The sequence below is a fragment of the Perognathus longimembris genome, chromosome 28 (genome assembly GCF_023159225.1).
Source record: "Perognathus longimembris pacificus isolate PPM17 chromosome 28, ASM2315922v1, whole genome shotgun sequence".
Lineage (NCBI taxonomy): Eukaryota > Metazoa > Chordata > Mammalia > Rodentia > Heteromyidae > Perognathus > Perognathus longimembris.
Genome location: NC_063188.1, coordinates 15,129,680 through 15,152,285, shown reverse-complemented (window position 1 = coordinate 15,152,285; position 22,606 = coordinate 15,129,680). Strand labels below are relative to the sequence as shown.

Genomic DNA, 22,606 nt, shown 5'->3' with positions numbered 1-22,606 from the left:
CAGTGCCCAGCTTCTTGCTTGTATTTTGAATTCTTGATGTCAGGCTCAGTCTTGACTGCAGACATGGCATCCAAAGGCACATGATCTTTCAGGATAGGAAGAGTAATGAGGATGGAGACCACACTATTACACATGTACAAGGGTTACTGTGCAACAGGAGGTATGCTAAGTGCCTTCAAAATAGCAGCTCAAGCCAGATGCCCGTGGCTCATGCCTGTAATCTTAGCTGTTCAGGAGGCTGTGATCTGAAGATCGAAGTTCAAATCCAGCCCTTGCAAGAAAGTCCACAACACTGTTATCTCTAATTAACTAAAAGAGCACAGGGACTGTACCTAGATCCTGAATCAAGCTCCTTGACCAGAAAATAAAAAATAACAGCTCATTTAAGGCTCACAGCAAACTTCTGAAGTTTTGGGGGTTATTTTCTCTATTCCCAGGGAAGAACACCAAGGTATGAGGAGATTAATGACTTCCCCAAGATCATAGAGGTGTTTGGTGGAGCTGGGGTTTAAAGACAAGCAGTATACACCTAGAGCCTGTATTCTCAAACTGTATCTCCAGCAAAAGAAAAAGAAAGAAATTGAGTAAACCTGAAAACAACACAGCTTCATCCTTCTTATATTATTTGTGGTTGTATGCAAGAGAGTTTTACTAGATTTTAATGTAACTAGGACAAGGAGGGCTACAGTTCCTTGTGAGGCGTGGCGATTGTATGAGTGATTTCACTCTTTACTTCATGCTTATATATTGCTTTCTTTTCTTTTCTCTCTCTCTCTCTCTCTCTCTCTCTCTCTCTCTCTGTTGTCTGTCATGGGGCTTGAACTCAGGTCCTGAGCCACGTCCTTAAGTTCTTTTGCTCAAGGCTAGTGCACTACCCCTTTAAGCCACAGCTCCATTCGTGGATTTCTGGAAGTTCATTAGAAAAAAGTCTCATGGCCTTTCCTGCCCAGCCTGGCTTTCTAACTGAGATCCTCAGATCTCATCTTGAGTAGCTAGGATTACAGGCATGAGCTACCAGCACTTAAGTTATGGCTTTAATTCTTACACAAACATGGTACACAAATGTACTCTTCAAGAAACTGATGAACATCAAGGAAGTATGCAAGGCTATTCGGGAATATTTACATTTTTCCTTATACTCACTGTCCTATCATTTGCCTTTGCTTTTCTCGATCCTTAGAGAAAAGGTCAGTCTCTTCCTACTGTTGAACTTGATGGCATCAGTGTCATGTCAGCAGATACTCCATGATGTTGTCTGTGGTGTGGTATTTTGGAGAAATATGTTGTTTGTGTCACACATCTGGTCTTTCTTGTTCTGGCTATATTGAGTTTGAACTCAGGGACTCATGTTTGCTAGGCAGGTGCTCTGTCACTTGATTCATACACCCAACCCTTTTCCCTTCATTTTAGATAAGTCTTGTGTTTTTGCCCACGGCTAGCCCCAGAGACTGTTATCTTCCTATGTATAGTCCTCCATACAGATGGGATTATAAATGCATGCCACCATTCCCAACTTACTAAGATGAGGTCTTGCTATTTGTTGATGCTGTTGTTGGTGTGTTTTGTTTTTTGTTTATTTGTTTTGTTTTTGTTGCTAGTCCTGGGGCGTGGACTGCAGGGCCTGAGTACTGTCCCTGGCTTCTTTATGCTCAAGGCTAGCACTCTACCACTTGAGCCACAGTGCCACTTCTGGTTTTTATCTATGTGGTGCTGAGAAATCGAACCTAGGGCTTCATGTATACAAGGTGAGCACTTTACCACTAGGCCATATTCCCAGCCCATGTGTGTTTTGTTTTTTTGCTGGGCCTCCTGATCTCTACCTGCACTGTAACTGGGATTACACTGCTGAGTCATGTTGCTAGCTTCTAATTTCTTAAACTCTGGGAAACTTGAGGAAATGTTGTCTCATTAGCTCTAGATTTGGTCATTTTCTTATGCAAAAACAAAGAAAATCAATCTTTTAGGCTCTGTAGGCCATAAATTGTCAACTATTCCGGATACTACAGTTTGGGAACAGTTAAAGAAGATATGCCAAAAAATGAGCATGCTGTGTTCCAATAAAACTTTATTAACAAAAGCAGGCAGAAGGCTACATTTCGTTCCTGACCAGTACTATCTGGAACACTGATCTAGCTGCTCAGAAGAACTGAATTTGAACTGAGAAACAGAAGCTTTGTCTTGCTTTCAGGATGGCTTTCTCCTGAAGTGTCTGGGGTTTGACACACTTGTGAGGGTCTTAAGTAATCTACTTTGGCAGTTTTGTGGTGTAGATCAAATTCCTTGACAATCAAATCATCAGCTTCCTTCCTTCCTGTCATTTGGAAGATTCCAATTCCCAGGTCCCCAGGGTTACACTGAGAGTCATTTTACTCTATATTTCTTATCAGCATCTTCTGAAAAACACCCCATGCTTGTTTGCTTCCTTAAATCCCCGGAGGGAAAGAATTTCAGGTGACGCTGGCCACAAGAAAGAACAGGCTCTCCCTTCCCAAGCTTTAAATGATAGGAACAGAGTGCTTTTAGGACAATGGCAGAAAGTGTGAATCATGCATCACCACCCAGTGGATTTCTTCCATGTTAACTCCAGCAAGAGCACAGTGTAGTACTTACTTGCTTCTTTTCATCTCTCCTAAGAAGTCTAGACCTCTCCTCCAGCCATAGGCTTGCTCTTAGTTATAACTCCTAGGGAGAATCCTAAGTAAGTGTTTGGGTAAGAGTTACTGCTCTCTCAAATAAAAGGACGAACCAGGTACTAGTAGCTCACACCTGTAATCCTACCTACTCAGGAGGCTGAGCTCTGAGGATCATGGTTCACAGCCAGCCCAGGAAGGAAAGTTTGTTAACCATCAGAAAACCGGAAATGGCACTGTGGCTGAAAGTGGTAGAGTGCTAGCCTTGAGCAAAAGAGCTCAGGGACAGCACCCAGGCCCTGAATTCAAACCCCATGAACAAAAAAATAGAACAACAACAACAAAAAGTAAAGGATCTGCCTTCATTTTCTGAATACTTCTGGTTCTTGGCCAGCCTGTTGCTATTGAAAGTTCCTCCCAAAGGAATGATGGGACAGTCATACATTTGAGGTATTTGGCTGACCTATTTTTTTTTCTTTTTTGATGCGCTGGAAATAGAACCCATGATCTCACACATGCTCAGCAGGTATTCTAGTATTCAGCTACACCACTGGCTCTGGTTACCCCATTATTGTGCAAGAGACAGTCGATGGACAAAACCTCATTAAGTATAGTTTACAAACTGAGAAGACTTGCCTCCCCCAACTGTGTATCTTTCTTCTCTCCAATCCTCTGGAAACAGTATCTAAAGTCTACTTGGAAAGGAACAAGCACACATCACCTATACCCACAGTCCTAACCCCAAGACATTGGGGAAATGTGTATATTTAATATAATTAGGTCAAACTGTGGTCAGGGCTTTAAAAGCCAAAATGTTAATGTTACCACTGACCTCTCCCCTGTGGACAGAGTAGAGAGGCAGGAAATTAAGAAGGCTATGCTTTCCTTCCTGTATATTCTTCAATATGGAGCTATCTACTTTAATAACTTTTAAGTTAAAATGTGCATATTTCATTTCTAGTGCAAATCTTGCCTTCCATAGACCCCCTAGAAGGAAGTTTCTCAATTTAAGGTCATTTCAGTATGGGGGAATAGAGAGGACAATCTTGGTTATTAGAGGGCAATCCTGGGGACTGAAATCAGAGCCTGTACTTGCTTCGCAATTGTATTACCACTTGGGCCACACCTATTTTTATTTTCAAAGTAGGGTTTTGATTTATGCCCAGGCTGGGCTGCAATCTTCCAGTTGTGTTACTCTATGTTGCTGGAGATGACAAGCATCACCACCATACCGTCATTGTGCTTCTCGTATAGCTAGGATAATAGGCATGTGCTACTGCACCTAGCATTGGCTGAGATAGAGTCTCATGAATTATTATATTGTTTTATTTTGATTTTTGGCCCAAGTTGACTTAGAACCATGATTCTCTCATCCCTCCCATTGCTCAGTTGGCAATCTTGTTTGTATACCCCTACTGTCAAGAGTTTTTGAAAAAACTCTGTTCTAGTCAACGACACCACTGTGTGTGGTGGCTGATATCCTTGCAATTATGAAATTACTCAGAACTTGCAGTTTAAACTTTATTTCATATCTATTGTTAAATTACACAAAATCCGTGAATGGTTTGTAAAGCTACACCATCGAACAGATGTTTACAGTTGAAATCATGGGATTTACATGATGATGACAAAAACGTATATTTATAACATCCCCTATATACAATAATCAGTTTAGACAAAGAAAATGCACTTCATCTTTGAAAACCATGCACACCACAGCAATAACACAAAAGCTTTATTTTCTGGACAAGATTTTCCACTGGCTCGGGCTTCTTCCTCCCTCCTAACACTAACCTTGTCCACTTTAAGAATAAACATTGTCAATTAAAACTAAACCAAATTGAAATACCATAGCAACCTACAGAATATTTTTCAAACACAATGTACACAAAATAGTTTCACTCTAAAACACTTTGACCTTAAGGTGTATATTTTTGTTGTTGCTGTTGTTTCTAAAATTCATTCCAGGTTGGAGGTCTCACCATTCCCAAGACTGCAATTATACCTGACAAAACAAAAACTAGAACTACTGATAAAAGGTCGGAGTCAAGATAAGTCCCTTTGCAATCCAAACACTCAGCTTCGTTGCCCCGCTTTGTGGTCATATTATTACAGATGAAAGTAGTTCGTGCACTTGGACAGATTGGACAAGATGTGACTTTTATGGTCACACTTCTAAACATGGCCCTCCTGAAAACATAAATGTCACTTCCAGTCACCTAGTTTGATTGATAGCCAAAGAGTGAGTGTAAGTTCTTATAAAAAGTGTAGCAAAGCCCATAAAATACCAATTGCTGGGCACTGTGGAGTCTGACAAGCAAAGTAGCTATGTACTTCTTTGAACTTGGCTCAGTTAGTAACCGATACTAGAAAGGTGTTGTCACGGACTTGACACTACCAAATTACGCCCCTCAGCATGCATGTTTGTGATACTTAAAACCTCAGTGCAGAATAATACTCTTTACTTTGTTCTTTTATGAACAAAAACCTGGTAGAATGGCTAATCCAAAGTGTTGGGGGGGGGAGGCTACTGGTGATATTGAGTCATTCTGCCTACTCACTCTTATTCTACCATTTTCTTTTTTGTTGTTGTTGTTCTTGCAATTGTCTAAACATCTGTTAACACAAAGAAGAGCTAATAGGCTAGAAATAGTCAGCCAAACTGGACACATTACAATAAAGGGGTACAAAAAGGAATGAACAGTTTACACTCGGGTTCAATTCAATCAGATCAAGAATAAAGTCAGCAATATTTTTAGACACAGTTTTTCCTGTTTGAGAGTTTCTTGATAAGCACCTCACTGCACAAACATTGATAAGACAACTCTACAGAAAGTTAAGTCCTGACAATCCAGGATTATATACCCACAATGTATTCAGCAACACACCATGTACATGATGAAGAAAGCTGCTATCCATGGTTTCGATTGCAATGAGCACAACTTGGAGAAGCCTTAAATACATGAGAGGCATTGCCCATAAGATTCAAGAACTGTTGAAATTACAGTGCCCTAACAGCATGTGGAAATACTATTCTTAACACTGGTGTTCCAATTGGGAAGCTATGTTTTTGTTTTCTATGAGATACACCCTGTTTAAAACCTTTCAATAGTAGAAGGTTAAAAAAAGTTTAAAACTTTAATCATCTCTTAAGATACAAGTCATGTTGTACTTGAAAAGTCACTATTTTTCCATAAAACCATCTAGGTTTGGGAGAGTGACTGTTTATTTACTAAAGCTCAGTAAAGTTTATCATCATTTGTTATTCTATGTAAATAGATTCCTTGTTAAAATCAGAAGTAAATGAAAGGTTTGTGTTTCATTTCACACTTACACTTATGCGTAGGCCTGGAATCAGGATTTCCAAGATTGGGTTTTGTTTTTAACAGCGTGTTATGAATCACTGAGATTCAGTTTCTTAGTCACAAGTTAAATGGTCACCTTTTATGTTTTCTTTTTAATCTCCAGACCTAATTTGGGAGCTCCTTAAAATATAGAAACAGCAATTTGTGGCGAGTGTGGTTTGCTTTTGGGATTTCATAAATAGTTCCAATCACCCGTCCCAAGACCATTTTATTACCTATTGAGATTGATTTTACCCACGCACAGTATAACATTTAATTGAAAGGCAAACTGTAAAGGCAACATGTAAGCTTTCTTAAACTTCCATGATTAAGGAAGCAGGATGCGTTTGGATATTTATGCCTCGTTGACATATGCCGTCTTTTGGGTGGCACTTTGAGAGCGAAATATACAGGCCTTTCCTAGGCACTTAACGCCATTTCTCTACGCTGCCTATGTAGTCATGAGTGCCATTGGTGGGACTGTCACTCTGCTGTTGGCCTGGGCTTTGCTTCGGGTTCACCCGGTTCTCTTTCTGACTGGAACTCTGAGTCAGATTCTGAATCAGATTGTGAGTCACATTGTGATTTGCATTGAGATTTGGGTTCTGACTCTGATTCTGACTGGGAGTCTGGCTCTGACCTTGGCCCTGACTCTGGAAATGGGTCTGAAGGAATCTTCCCTTCAGAAATTTGCGTTGCTCCTGGCGCTTCTTCCTGGCCTCCTGATGCTCTTTCTGCCTCATGAACTGATACCTTTGCAGAAAGAGGTCTTTTGCATAATTGTACAACTCCATATCCAGAAAATTCAGTCCCTCAATACGCTTTTGGATTTCCCCATTGATCTCGACACTCGAGGCCCTAGTGGTATTATATTGGGTAAAGGGCGAAATAAAGTTCATGTTGAAGGTCTTCTCAAACAGGTACTGGGTCTTGCGCTGAAATTCTGTGAGGCCGAAGAATGCCATGTGCTTCAGATTGGACTTGGCACTTTCCAGAAGAACCTTGTTTCGTTGCTTTTCAGGCATGACTGAGAGATTGTAGCAGCCTACGAGGGTCAGGTCGGAGAGCATGCGCACCTGGCGGTTGTTAGCCAGATTATAGGGGCAGTCCATGAATTCTTTGAGGGGGCAGCCAGACCAGTCATCGCCAGTGTAGCAGCTGGGCAGCTCTTCAGAGGTCGGGGGTCGCCCATCACAGACATGCAGCGATGCTTTCCACGTGGCACCTCTCTGGACATGCCTCCACTCACTCAAGTACCGGGACACTGGGTCCCGGAGGATGGTGATGTAGTGAAAGTTCCTGTGGATGAAGCACAAAGATCAATCATGAGAGAAGCCCATCCATGGCATAAGAGGACTCAGGGAGGTACATGGCCTCTGCGATGCTCGCTGAGCTAGGAAGAAGGTAAATAAAGCAGTGTGGTGACATTTGGTCAATGAACTGTGCTCCATTGTAAAGCTTCTGCTACCCTTGCTGAGTAGCCACCTCCTTTGATTGGCTCACACTGCAAGAGGTATGTGAAAGTTAGACTCAAAGACATTGGCCTGGTCATTCTTCACCTCCCCGTTCTTTCTCCTGTCCTTGTCTCCCTCTCCAAACAATGACAAAGAAAATCTTCCCAATGATGCCACTGGCCAGTAGTCAACCTTCCTATTTCCCATTCTTCCAACCCCAAGCATACATGTACAGATTGTGAAATGGAGACTTACTAGAAACAATGTATAGGAGTAGAAAGGAGCTGATAAGTGAGCCCCAATTGGAACCCTTCTTATGGAGTACACAAATATATTTCCCAATATTCAGCTTAATCTGGAAATCTCATTTGTTTAAAAAAAATCAAGGCGTGCTGCATGACTTAACATGTACAGCACCTGTCTAACCCTGAGGCCTCTAGTCTTAACCCAGTACCCCCAAAACAAACAAAAAAGCAAATTACATTGAAACATTTTCTAGGATACTTTTGGTTCTGGTGTTGTCAGGCATTATGGAAATGGAATGGAGAAATATGCAAAAGAGCTCAGAGCCTCCAGAAATAAACACTGTGGTTAGTCCCAGACTGAAATAGACATGGTAGCTGCCAAAGTCATATAAGTTGGTGTTAACCTTTGCTCCCATGATGATATTCCAAGGATAAGGAGGTTAACTAGACCTGCTCCAAAATATCTTTTTCCCCAACTGCATAGGCCTTGATGTATGGTGATTGTGCTTTTGAGTTGTAAAGAGGTATTCTTTGTTCAAACAGCAGACGGGCAAATGCTTAAATGGACACATTTAGACTCCCATGTAATAGCTACATACACATGATCCACACCCTAGAAACATCAAAGCATAGGAGCAAAGAAAGAACCCAGTCATTGTACTTTTAAGGAGAAGGAATTTCCATTAGAAACAATGGATAAAGATCACAGGAAGTTGTTCTTTCCTTTTTAAAACTGGAATCACTTCATATGTTTGGTTTTTGTTTTGTTTTTTGGAATAAACAAGCATTGAGCACACAGGAGCATCTGGGAGTGAAAATAAGATGGAGGCAAGGACACCTTGGCTGGGCTCTTACCTGACCTTGTTGATGCCACTACACTTTCCATTTTGCGAAGACCATTGCCAAAAAGTAGCCACTTCTGCTGCCTGGTAGCATGTGCCAACATACCCCTCAGGCTCTCACTTGGTTTTGGCATTCATTCATTCATTCATTCACTACATTTTTACTGAAGCTATATGCTAGGCCCAAGGCAATAGTTTAGAAGCAATTAGTCGGATAATTTGAAAAGAGGTTTTTTGTTGTGTTTTTTTTTTAATTTAGTACAGTGTCACATTTGGATTAACCTTTTAACCAGTCTTCCCAAGCATGCATTGTAATGGGGACTGTTGGGTGCTTTCAACTCCCATAATGAAGTCACCTTCATGCTTAGGTGAAGTTCTCTTGCCCGAATGTCTTGTGCTGGTGTAAGCTTACAGTGACATCTTCTGGTAAGTCTTAGAGTGCACCACAGTGCAAGGCTGAGGAACTCTGGCCTAAAACGTTGCCTTTGCCTTTCTCACCCAACAGAGCCCAATCCCAAAGGCTAGTGTGGGAATCCATGATTTATCAGCACCACGCCCACATGGAGAGAGAGTGAAGAGGCAATGCAGGGAGGCTGAGCCATTCAGCGAGTCTTTCATTACAGATGTGGGGATCCAGAACAGCTTCCACCTGAAGGTTGCTTAGCATCACAGGAGACAAAGACACCCTAACAGACCCATTGTAAAATCATCACTGCGGCAGACAGACAGAGACCCACCACCCAGAGAAGCCTAGTGATTACAACTATGATGACTCAGGGGACAATGACTGGAGATTCTAGCTGGGTGCCAGTGTCTCATATCTGTAATCCTAACTACTCAGGACACTGAAGATCATGGTTCAAAGCCAGCACAGGCGGATAAAGGCCATGAGACTCTTGTATCCAATTGACCACCAGAAAACGCGAAGTGGCGCTGTGACTCAACATGGTAGAGCACTAGCCTTGAGCACAAAAGCTCAAGGACAGCACCTAGGCCCTGAGTTCAAGCTCCACAATGGACAAAACCAAAATTGAAACCTGCAGTTCCCATGAGTGTTAACAACCCATTTCTTCCAGAGAAAATATTCTAAGAGGCCAAGATCGATAGCAACTTCCTCACCTGGCAACACTCAATACTGCTGAAAAGATGAAGCCCTGGATAAAATGGACGATGTGCTACAGAGATGCTCATCAGTGTCCAGCAGCCTCCAGAGGTCCATGGGTATGTTGGTGATGGGAAAACAAGACAGATAATATGCTGGAGATTTATGTAGGATAGCTCTGGGACGGTGCTCAGTATCCTGAGGGAAGACCTTGGAAGGAAATAGTGGCAAAAGAAGTCTTCTTACTCAGTGCCATTGAGGATATGAAAAAGCCAGTGTAATGAGGAACATGGCTGGGAAGGCAAAGAGACTCAGAAACCTGGACAGCACTGGTCCAGGGATGAGGCCAGCTCAGTTCAGTCTCATGACTTCTTACCTCGAGGAACCCCAGGTGTGCCTGGTGAGCAGGTACTGGGGACATGGTCTAGGCTAAGACATAAAAACCGGATCAACGATTTCAATACAATGTCCCAATAAAGACTGGGAAAATGTAGGATGCAAGGACAACTGCTTGCAAGGACCTGTAGCTAATGTGAGAGGAATGTGTTCTATAGGTTTGTTCCTCCCAGCCCAAAAGCAAGTATGAGACAAGGCAAGAGAGATGAAAGGAATATAAGAAGGAGCACCGGGGCTGGGGATATAGCCTAGTGGCAAGAGTGCCTGCCTCGGATACACGAGGCCCTAGGTTCGATTCCCCAGCACCACATATACAGAAAACGGCCAGAAGCGGCGCTGTGGCTCAAGTGGTAGAGTGCTAGCCTTGAGCAAAAAGAAGCCAGGGACAGTGCCCAGGCCCTGAGTTCAAGGCCCAGGACTGGCCAAAAAAAAAAAAAAAAAAAAAAAAAGAAGGAGCACCATGGGAAAAGGCCTAGAGGCACAAAGTGGCCTGTTGTATAGAAGATGAAGAGGGAGAGGAGGAGAGGGGTAAAGATCAAAGAGACAAAAATGATCAGGGCTAATCATGGAAGGCCTCACACGCACATTAAGGGGCTTATAGCCAGGCACCCATGGCTCATGCTTATAATCATAGCGTCTTAGAAGGCAGGATCATGGTTCCAGGCTAGCCCAAGCAAAAAGATTGGGTGTGATGGATAAACCTGTCATTTCAACCACAAGAAGTATAAACAGGAAGTTCATGGTCCAGGTTGGCCTAGGCATAAAACAAGATTCTTATCTCAAAAATAACCACGGCAAAAATAGGAAGTGGAGAAGTGGTTCAAGTGGTAGAGCACTGGCCTAGCAAGCAAAAACCTTTGATTTCAAACTGTAGAAACATCTCAAATGAACTAGTACACATGCATCAGATTATCACTCTGTGCTTCCAAAATATGTGCTATATGAGTGGATGTGGAATTATAGACATTCATTTCAAGGCTACTGTGAAAGACAAGGCAAACAGAGGAGGCAGGGCAGGCTAGGGAAATACTTAGCATGTAGAATAAACAAGACATGGTGGGAAGATGAATGGACGGGAAAGGGAACAGAAATTAAAGAAGCTTCCTAAGTCTCTGGAAGGAGGCTAGAGGGGTCTGTGGAACATTCAAATAGAGCTGGGGGGACACTTAGAGGGTAATCTGGCCTTCAGATAAAGATGCCAGTGGTCAGCAAAAAGGGCCATTTCTAAACCACAAGGGGCTATTTTGAGATCTATGTATAACTCTACTTGTGTGGCTTCAAACATCTGAAGGCAGCATGTATAACCACCAACACTTCTCTTCTTCATGCTAAATATGGTTCCCAACTGTTCTCTACCCTGCTGCCATGCCATGCGCTGTCCTGTTGATCATCTGTGACTATGTCCCACTTATTGGAACATGGTCCAACAGGCATGTTCTGACAAGTGACGGAACAGGCACCTGCTCATCTTCCCATCTTCACATCACTTCCCTGCATGTGGATCAGATCACGTGGATCCTTCTGTCAGCCAGACCACACCACGGGCCTACAGGAAACTATATCATGCCATTTTGAAACCCAGTCTATAATGTCTGATGCAGGCTACTTGTGGTAACTTAATTTCTAGGAGTTTGTAGACATTGAGGAGTCAAAATGCATGTGGATTCTCATCATATCCCTCAACATCGTTATCACACTTTCTTGTTCTTGTTGGCAATGTCCTTATGTAGGCCTTGATCAAAACAGAACAAGGAACCAGGCACCACAGGCTCACACCTGTAACCATAGCCACTCAGAAGGCTCAGATCTGAGGATCACAGTTCAAAGCCACCCCAGGTAGGAAACTCCATAAGATTTTTATCTCCAGTTGACCACCAGAAAACTGAAAGTGGGGGCTGGGAATAAGGCCTACTGGTAAAATGCTCGCCTCGTATATATGAAGCCCTGGGTTCAATTCCCCAGCACCACATATATAGAAAAAGCCAGAAGTGGTACTGTGGCTCAAGTGGCAGAGTGCTAGCCTTGAACAAAAAGAAGCCAGGGACAGTGCTCAGGCCCTGAATCCAAGCCCCAGGACTGGCCAAACAACAAACAAACAAACAAACTGAAAGTGGTATTGTGGCTAACCTTAAGCACAAAAGCTTAGGGACAGCACCCCAACCCTGAGTTCAAGCCCCATGACCATTCAAAACAAATAAATAAACAGAAAAATTAAAAAAAAATCCAGAACAAGGTATGAGTGACAGCAAGTATGTGATAGTGAATTAGAAATTGCCCTTCAGGTTGACATGAACCTGAATGGACCGATTTAATTTTAGATCACCTCTGGAATGGACTGATTTCATTTTAAACAAATGAGGCAAGCTCAGTTCTCAGGAAAATTGAATGCTGCCTGTTTTGCACTATGAGTCCCAGTCATTTGACCTGTCATTTACTAGTTAAGCCTTCTCAATAACTCCCAGCTCTTCCCCATGTCAGACACAGCATTGTGAAACCCAACAACTACTTTTCCTTTGGTCCAGCCTAATTACCAGTGAGCTCATACCACCCAAGTGTGTCTCTAATGGGGCTTTGTAATACCTGAAAGCATTTTGCTTGTTATAATGGAGAACAGGTTGCTTCTAGCATTTAGTGCATTTTGCAAGCCTAGAAACCTCCCCCCCCCCACTCCACACGCACACAACAAAGAAACAATCAGGTCCCAAATGTCAGCAGTACCAAGTAGAGAACTTGAGAATACAAAACCACCCTGGATTATCCAAATTTGTCCCAGGCAGCAACTCTTTCCAATGGCATTTCTTTGTCCTTCAGACGTTACCAGGGAAATAAGTTACCTGAGACTTGCAAACTCCATTCAAAGAGTGTTTCCTCTATACAAAATCTTCTTATACCTTCCTGGGCAAAATAAGCTCCTTCATCCCTGGCTTCTTCCCCTGGTGTTCTCACATTTCTCACGTTCTGTGGTGATGCTCTAGTGATTTTATTGCCTTATCCACTGAATTACAAGCTCAGGGAGGGTGTGCATCATATATTGTTTGCCAATCTATGCCTGTCAACCTAGCAGGATATTTGACATCATGTAAGTTATTAATAAAAGATTGCTGACCAAATACAGCAGAAACAATAGAGTTTAGGATACTAGGGAAATGCCCATCTTATTTAGTAAGGAAACGCCACTAGATGTCACTATTAAATAACAGATACACTCTCACACCAGTGATGGAGCATTTTAAGATCTCACACTGTATTTAGCTGTACCTCACATTTGCACAGTAGGGCAGTTTAAAAAGAGGAAAGTTTGATATAAAAAACAAGGAAATGGATACAAACAACTTTTATCCTTATTTTCTTAAATGATGCTAAAATGAGTACCTAAGTTTTAAGACACAGAAGCTTAGTCTTGAAAGAGCAAGACATAAACCTTAAGACAGCAAACCCTGCACTTCAGAGGTAGAGAAACTGAGGCCTGTCAAGAGAAGCAGGGACTTCCAACTCCTAAGTTACCAATAACACTTGAAAGTCAATGTAAATACAAGGCCATTTGGGGGCTGTTATTTACATGTGATGTACAGAGGGGTTACAGTTACGTAGCACATGTCTTTTGGGACAATGTCACCCTTCCCTCTTTTGCCATTTTCCCTTCTGTCCCCACCCACAAGTTGTGTAGTTCACTTTCAACATAGTGTCTAGTGAGGACCACGGCTGCATTTGTTCACCCTAAAGGTATATATCTGTAGCAGGCCAAGCTCATGGAAGGCCCATCAACCAGGCTACTTCTCAAAGGGAACACATTTGGTTCTTGAAAGAGGGGACCTCCTTACACCAGGTAGAAGGTGAAGACATTCATATGTTAATTCCCAACAATCCTGTGAATCATATATTTATTTGCATTAGGAAAGTGGAGAATCAGAGCTATAGAAATGGATGACTCAAGATTAAGACTCAAATTCAATTCAAGGTGTTCACACTTGAATTCAGTGTTCATTCTGGACACTGTATCCTTTCCAATCCACTACTGGGACAAAAACTCAGGACACTGGACTGTCACAACAAACTAAGAGATTGGTTCTCAAAGTGAGGCCGTAGAGCCAGTGGCAATGACATTCTGCCTATGTCACCCACAGCCTTCTGGGAGCCAGCGATTCCTTTGCAGGGAGCTCCTGCTACCCAAGTGCATCAGTACTTTGAGCGATTGTGCATTCCCCTACCCAGCCAACTCAGGGATATTTAACAATCCCTAAAGACATTTCAGTTGCTGTGATTGGAAGAAAGGGTTGCTGCTGACATGTGAGGTTAACAAGAACTACAAGTAGTTTGCATCCTTCTGTACATTCACACACTGGAGTTGGAGAGCCATTATCTTTTAGAGTTGACGGCAGTGATCCAAAGTCTAAAATCCTAGGAGATACCCATGGCAGACTATGTGAGCCTTCCAGAGCAAGTTCAAGTTCCTTTTGCCATTGCTTGGAATACCTCCAGGATGCCCATTTCTGTCAGAAAGCCCAGAAAACTTAACCTGGGGAAACTTCTGAAGATCATACTATAAATATTATTTTCCTTTCATGGGCTACCAGGTCATGAAAGGCTATGATAAGGTTTTGCCTTCAGTACTGTGAGAGGGAAAAATCCCAACACCATTTCTTTGAAGGGAAGAAGGCCAGCAAATTTGTAGCAGTTAAGGTCATAACAGGAATTGATAAAACGTTCACTTAATAAAAAAAACAAATTCCGAACCCAAATCAATAAGGAGTGAATATTTTATTTCACCCGCAGCTTAATTCCGAATTCTTAAAAGTTCATATGCATATCTCACATGTGGAGTAATGATAAAACAAGAAGTGTGCTTGATCTTCCTCAGTAAACTCTGCAGACAGAGCAGTTGGGGCGCATGCATGTCACGGAGTTATTAATAGCAAAGATAGGAGCTCTGTCCTCAGCTAATCATGTCCAAAGAAAGTGGGAGGAGTGCTTTGCATGTAAATGACATGAAAGAAAAAGGATAGCTATTAGATCATAAGCAGTAATATGGGAGTACAGACTAAATAAAAGTATGGCAAATTGAATCAAAAGCACACATGGCTCCTACGGGAACAGACCCTTCCAGCTCTGCAGTTAGTCTTTTAATTGACTTTCTTGTGTGCTTCATATACTGGAAGTCCCCAAAGAGTGAGTTCCATAAATGCCATGACCAGCAGAAAGAATATGCAAGGCTTTGTAAGAGGCCATCTTTGAAGTACATGGACATTCATTCAAATGTGCTGCTTTTGGTACATTTGACACAACAGTCTTGTCCTTCATGGTGGTGCTTTATCTAGTGAGAGGAGTAAGCCATCACATTCACAGACAGCGGTCACATCCACAATTTCATTCGATTATCTTCCCAGAAAGACCAAGATTCATCTAAATGCTGAACCAACCCTTTCCCCTTGCATGTGACTATTATGTGCTCCCCACTTAGCTAGGCTCCCAGTAGAGAGATAGGGGGCCAGGGCCACTCTTTGGAGACCCACTGATCTACAGGATGATGGAAACTTTCCCTGGTTCTTCATGGGGTTACCTTGTTTCCTTCGCAACACAAATAAGTCTAAAGACGAAAGGTCTCACTTGTGCCAAAGAAGCAAGTCAGTCATGTGCTACATATTTCTCAAAGATGGATCACATCTATGATGGCAATGATAGGAGAAGCTAGGTGTATAGTAGACTCTACAATGGAAGTTGGTGTAAACACAGTCTTTGATGTATACACAACAATACAACAAGGCCTGATGTTTATCTCTCAAGAATTTCCCAGTCGTTAAGCAATGCATTGACTATATTCAGTTTTGCCTTTATAGGTTCCCTACAGTTCTTCACACATCACCCAAGGGAATAATTCCATGTATATAAAGTTATATAAACTTAATGAATTGATACCCCCAGACGAACTAAAAAGTGACCTTTTCTATGTGTTGGGAGGAGCACTCAACAGGATTTCCTTAAACACAAAGGTATATTTTTCTGTGCCATCCCTCTCTTTCTTTCTCTATCTCTTAGTCTCTGTATCTCTGTCTCTCATACACACACACACACACAGACACAGAGAGAGAGAGAGAGAGAGAGAGAGAGAGAGAGAGAGAGAGAGAGAGAGAGAGAGAGAGCCAACAAATAATTGATGTTTTTTGTCCTCATGGAGAAGTAAGACTTGTGTGTAAAATCAAGTTTAAGGTATAATTCTTCCCACAGCCAGTCACGGTGAGAAGTCCTTTTTCTTTTCTTTTTAAAGAAATCACTCTCCTCTTACCTAAAGCCTAGTACTGAAGCACATAAACCTCAGGTATTTTGCAAACAAGATGTGAAATTCCAAGCTTTATGAGCCGTAGTCACCAGGTTTTTACCTAGAATCCACTCAAATAGTTGGCATCAGGAAAAGTTTTGCAGTTTACATTGCCTCCCCTGAAGTTACTGCAGTCTAAAATGATGTTGTGAGTTTTGGTTCATTAATGCTTAGGGTGTTTTGGAGGTAGAAAGAACTTTCAGAAAAAAAAAAAAACCCTCTCTGGATGCAGATGAGATTGACCAAGACCCACGAAGGAAATAAATTTGCCCAAGTCACATACAGATCCATTTTGCCACTGATGAGCAAACTCAGGCTTTCTTGACTCTCTTTCCAGGAACTCCTCTTTCCCCACAAGGCACTTTTCAGTCTAGTGGGTGCTTGTAGGTGCCATCCCCTGAGAGTTGGCAGTGGTGGTGGGGGGGGGGGGTTGACTCTTCCTCCAACCTTGACATAAGAGATTTTAGGGAATGAGGACTGCATAGGAAAAATTCTAAGTGTCCCCAACTGTGACTACTCTAGTCAATGTCTTGCTCTTTGGATAATTTATCCTAGAATGGCTGCACCTGAAAATTCATTGCTTCTGCCTGCCATTTTATTGGCCAGTGCATCCACTGTGACACTAAATTCCAGGTCTCAACTAAGAAGTAACAGCACTTTGTGACATCCACATCAGGAATGGACAGGGCAAGGCAAAGATAGTGTCTTAAGTCTTGGAGGTGAAGGGCTTGGATAAATATTTAATCAACCCACTGATCAAGTCAGGTTCTCTCTGAGGTTGCCATAATTAGAACTTCAGATATATTAAGGAAACTATTTGCATTGAGTACCTGCTTTCAAAGAGCTTAGAATTTAGTTAGATAGAGCACAATTCAGAGAGCGGAAGAGATAAAAGTAGAATATAGTTGAGTGCATTAAGTGCTAACTGTGTTGTGCAGAGAGTAAGTACAGAATGGAGTGAAGGGTTAAAGAGATCACTGGTACGTTACCATCGGCAAAGCTTGCTTCCAGGAGGAGGAGACAGAGGAGGAGGAGGATCTGAGAGGTCCTGAAAGGATTTAACTAATTAGGTGGGTGCACCGAAGTTGCACCACATAGAAGATACTCTTAAATATTCTGATTTAGCAAGAACCAAGCACAATGCTAGATGTTTTATCACAAAAAAAGCTATTCTATAGCTGCTAATGCCTTCCCTAGGGTGCCGTGCATGGGAACAAGAGGGTACGTATTCTTGGGCTATGGTCTCCAATATGGTGGCTACCCACGCCATGTTAGAACTGAGCTCTTGAAATGGAGTTTGTCTGAACAGAGAATGCTTCAAGTGTGTTCCAGCATAACTGGCCTGGTGGGACAAGACACTGGAAGTAGAGGCCATTGGCTAGGCTGGAGTGTCAACTAAGAGGGCCGATTCTGCATATTTTGTGGGCTCTTACATAGATATAAGTAATAGGACCTGAGCCATTCAAAACTGTGGAGCCTAGTACTGGGGGCTCACGTGGTGGCTATGTTAGTCGAAACTTCCCATTCCACAAAAGTGAAACCAGAGACCCTGCTTCCTCAATGTCTCTGAATTGTGAGAAACACAGGGACACATGGAATCATTTCTCTGGAGACTCCACAGAGATGTGGAATCAAGTAACAGGAGTTTTACACATGGTAGGCAGTCAATAAATATTATTTAAGGTGGCTATAGCCTGGCCCACTTGTTCACTTGATGGCTGGCAGGCAAACATCTCGAGCGTGCTTTGCAGAAATCATTAAAGGAAACCTAGTCAGGAGAAAAAAAAATGCCTGCTCTCAGCATTGTGTTATTTTCCAGAACAACACAGGGGAAAAGTTTTCCCCTAAATGAAGGCTGCCCTTCATGAGCTCTGGGTTGATTTTAATGAGCTCTAATATTGTTTTGAAGGTGCTGAGAGAAATGAAGTGCAAACTCTGGCTTTTGTGGGGGGAAGCAGACCCTCCCGAACCATTGAAACTGTAAAGAATTGGAGCCATTCAGAATTTCAAGGGCTGGCAGCGTCTCCCCAGGGACAGTTTTGCTTCAGGTATTCAGGCTGCAAAATGCATAATGATTGAATACCAAGGTTGGGCCGCATGTGTGTGGGAAGGAAGAGTACACACAGTAACAGGCACAGCTTTGTGTTTGTACAATGATAATGCTGGGAGTAAAGAAAAAATATAATACATTAATCTGCCACCCAACCCCTCTGCCTACAAATACGATGTCACGTTGGTGAGTACAAGACAGGGAGGCCGGGGAGGGAGGCATTGGACACGTGATGCTCTTGCTCAAGAGGAAGGAAGTAGTTTTTTTGGGGGGGGGGGGAGGGGCAGTCCTGGGGCTTGGACTCAGGGCCTGAGCACTGTTCCTGGCTTCTTTTTGCTCAAGGCTAGCACTCTGCCACTTGAGCCACAGCGCCACTTCTGGCTTTTTCTCTACATGTGGTGCTGCGGAATCGAACCCAGGGCTTCATGTATACAAGGTGAGTACTCTACCACTAGGCCATATTCCCAGCCCAGGAAGGAAGTATTTTGAAGACAATGATAGTATTGGAAGTCTCTAACAGGATCCTAAGTGATGAGCTTCAGAGGTTTCTTGTATATCAAGGAGGCTGGACAGTTGTGTTTTAAGACCAAATGAGGCTGTCTTCTGGAATGAGTGATAGAGCCTCAGGAACCTCCTTCTCCTCACAGCATCCTTCTATGGGTCAACACTGAGTAGCACACTGTAATGTCCTGAACTAGGGTTGTTCTCTAGACAAATGGAAGCCATAGTTCATGTATGGAAATTGAGCACCTGATAAAGGGCAGGAGATGCCCACCGATATAAGTGGCAAAGCCATATTTTGCTGAGAAGCTTGGCAAGCCTTTCGGCGATCACCTGGTTGGCTCACTTCCCTAATGAGAACATAAGAGCTCAGAGATGATGGACAGGAATTTGTCGAGGGTCATGTGTCCTGTCTCAGGAAGAGGCAGAATCCACCACCATGTCACTATCTCTTTGCTCTGGTTCTCAAATGGCATGCTCAAGATGGTTCTCTAATCTCTCAGGAGAGGACACAACTATTTATGGGAACACAGTTCCATTGCATGAACCATCTACTGTGAAGCTTGGAAATGATCCAGAATGTTCTTTGCTCCTAATCACTGTCCATAAGTTCCTCCTCTCACCAATCAAGACTGCAGGGTGATAGCTGCAAGCCAGAGAAGACCTTAGGCTCACAATACAACCTCGTGCTTGGTCTTAGCAGATCTTTAGACCCCAGTGGGGCCACAGTGGCATTTCCACAGCAAGGAGAGATTGTGGAGCTCATAATGCCATGCGTGAAAGAATGCAAAAGGTCCTGTCTTAAACTCCATCCATTGAGGCCTAAAATCCCCACTCTTACTTGCCATTTCTTTCATCCTTTCCCCCCCCCCCCCTGTCGGTCATGGGGCTTGAACTCCGGGCTAGTGCTCTACCACTGGAGCCACAGTGCCACTTCCAGTTTTCTGGTGGTTCATTGGAGATGAGTCTCACAGACTTTCCTGCCTGGACTGGCTTGGAACCGCAATCCTGAGATCTCAGCCTCCTGAGTAGTTAGGATTACAGCGGGCGTGAGCCACTCGAGCCTGGCTCTTTTGTCCTTTATGGTAGCCAGAAGGCCTGCTGCTCCAACATTGTCCATCCATTACTGCGCGTATCCTTGTTCCTCTCCTCCCACTCAAGATTGCAGATCAGGAAAGAAAATGATTCATAAAATGCATTTTATCAAGGTGTGCCACCTACTTAGGATCACCGGAAGGCCTCTCAGTAGACAGAGGCATCCTTTAAGAGCCCCATGTACTCTCTTGGCTTAGAGTGGAAGTTCAGACAGCAAACTACAAGGCAGGGGCCATTCTAAAGTCATGGCTTCCAGGTAGATGCTTATTGTGTGCTGGGGAAAGCCTGTTTCAATACTCATAATCAGGAAACCTAGTCCTTTTATCTAAAGAAAGCAAAGGAATTTAAAATGAAACCATTCGGTGACAGTTTTGATCAAACTTCTTCCCTCTTTCCAGAATCATGAATCAGTCATGAATGTACTAAGTTAAAACAAGATTAGATTTCCCTAGGGGTATTTTTTTTGAAGTCCTGTTGTTTCTCCCATCTCCCTTCTCTTTAACCTTCAGGAGTGCAGGTGTTTCTTGAAATGTGTGCAGAGAGTGAGGGTAAAACCCATTGACCTTCACCTTCTACAATAAACATAGTGGAAAGAATGCGGTAACAGATGAAATATGGACAGGTACGTGTAGGGGATGCTGGCATTGTTGCATTTCAGTAAAGGAAGGTGATGAGAGAGTTACCTCTGAGATTGTTCATCAGAAATATTTGTATGTCTCAATTCATTTTTAAGCACTGAAGAACTATTATTCTACACTTTTCTATAGGCATTACGTCTTCTGTCTTACCAAAAAAAATCCTCATGGCGAAGATCTTTTAACAAAGCACATTTGCTTTCTTTCTCATTACAGCCTGGAAAATAGACAGGTCTGGCCCATTCCATAGACAGAAATTAGTGCAGAGAAAGGTGAAAGGTCACATAGCTCATAAGTGATCAAGTTACCTGTGTCTTAAACCCATGTCTAGACATCCAGACTCATTTCGCTACTGAGTGCCACTTTGCTTATTTTATTTAGGAATGAAAGGAATTTTGCGTGACATAGAGCAGATTTTCCCCCAATATCCTCACAGGATGTGCAACCAGAGCCAGCTTGGTGGGGTGTATGATTTCAGGGGTGCTAAGACACCCCTCCCTCCCACAAATCAAGGTTTATTTCTTTGGCTTCAAAAGTTTGTCTCTGAGGAATAGAGAATGTTAGAGTTAGCAACACCAAAATACACTGCATCTATGAATGAAGATGACAACATAAAACTCACTGAAAGCTGTTGTAAAATGGGTGGGGGGAGGTGCGGACAATGAGAGTAAATGGGGGGGGGGTCCAATCTGATTAAAGTATTGTTTATGCATGTGTCACTACCACAGTGAAATCCCTTTGAATAATTCACACACACTTTGATGGGGGCTAATAGAGAGGGTGGGTATGGTGAAAGTACTTTATACACGTGTTGGAGAATGGAACAATGCAGTTTGTTGAGACGGGTTGGAGAAGGAGAGGAATGAGAGTAAGAAATCAAGATAAATTGTATGCATATATGGCCAGGTCAAATAAATCTCTGGGGCTGGGAATATGGCCTAATGCTAGAGTGCTTGCCTTGTATATATGAAGCCCTGGATTTGATTCCTCAGCACCACGTATGTACAAAAAGCCCGAAGTGGCGCTGTGGCTCAAGTGGTAGAGTGCTAGCCTTGAGCAAAAAGAAGCCAGGGACAGTGCTCAGGCCCTGACTTCAAGCTCCTGGACTGGCAAAAAAAAACACAAATAAAATAAATCTCTGTATAACTTATTGATATTAATAACAAATGTGGAGCCAAAAAGGCCTGCTTTGTGTGCTCGAGTAAAAATAAGAGATAGAGGTTGGAGGGGTGCCAGCCATTAATTCTTTTTTTTTTTTTTCAGGCAGGAGAGAAAGTTTATTACCGAACTGCTGGCCTGTGGCCAAGATGATCCATGGCCGGAGAGAAAGGAGAGAGAGAGCGACCCCCACCCAGCCCTGCCTTATATCTAGGGCAGGGGCAAGAGGTGTGGCCAGGTGGATTAGGATGTGACCTCAGGGAAAGGGGAGGTAACTGCCTCCAGGTCTGCAGGTTACCCAGGTAACTGGGTGAGCCATTAATTCTTATCAGACTTTTTTTTTTTTTTTTTTTGGCCAGTCCTGGGCCATGAACTCAGGGCCTGAGCACTGTCCCTCGCTTCTTTTTGCTCAAGGCTAGCACTCTGCCACTTGAGCCACAGCGCCACTTCTGGCAGTTTTCTACATATGTGGTGCTGGGGAATCGAACCCAGGGCTTCTTGTATAGGAGGCAAGCTCTCTTGCCACTAGGCCATATTCCCAGCCCCTTTATCAGACATTTAGTGGGGTGGGATGGAGAAGGACATATTCAGGGTATGTATACAAACAGGCACCCAGTTTTTGTTTGTTTGTTTGCCAGTCCTGGAGCTTAAACTCTGGGCCTGAGTGCTGTCCCTGAGCTTCTTCTCTCAAGGCTAGTGCTCTGCCCCTTGAGGCACAGCACTACTTGTGGTTAATTGGAGATAAGAGTCTCACGGACTTTCTTGCTCGGGCTGGCTTTGAACTGTGATCCTCAGCTAGGCATCCAGTTTTAAGGAAAGAAACGACGAACACTGATGACCT

At 43.0% G+C, this 22,606-nt stretch overlaps 1 protein-coding gene across 3 annotated transcripts in view; it reads right to left on the bottom strand.

Moving 5' to 3' along the window:
* Positions 1-5,222: 5,222 nt before the first annotated feature.
* Positions 5,223-22,606, bottom strand: part of Hs6st2 (heparan sulfate 6-O-sulfotransferase 2) — a 260,379-nt gene continuing 242,995 nt past the window's right edge. For all 3 annotated transcript variants that reach the window (XM_048336354.1, XM_048336355.1, XM_048336356.1), the window contains one exon: positions 5,223-7,273. In XM_048336354.1, coding sequence (XP_048192311.1) covers positions 6,403-7,273 — 871 coding nt within the window. In that variant the 3' untranslated portion in view covers positions 5,223-6,402. The remainder of the gene's footprint in view (positions 7,274-22,606) is intronic.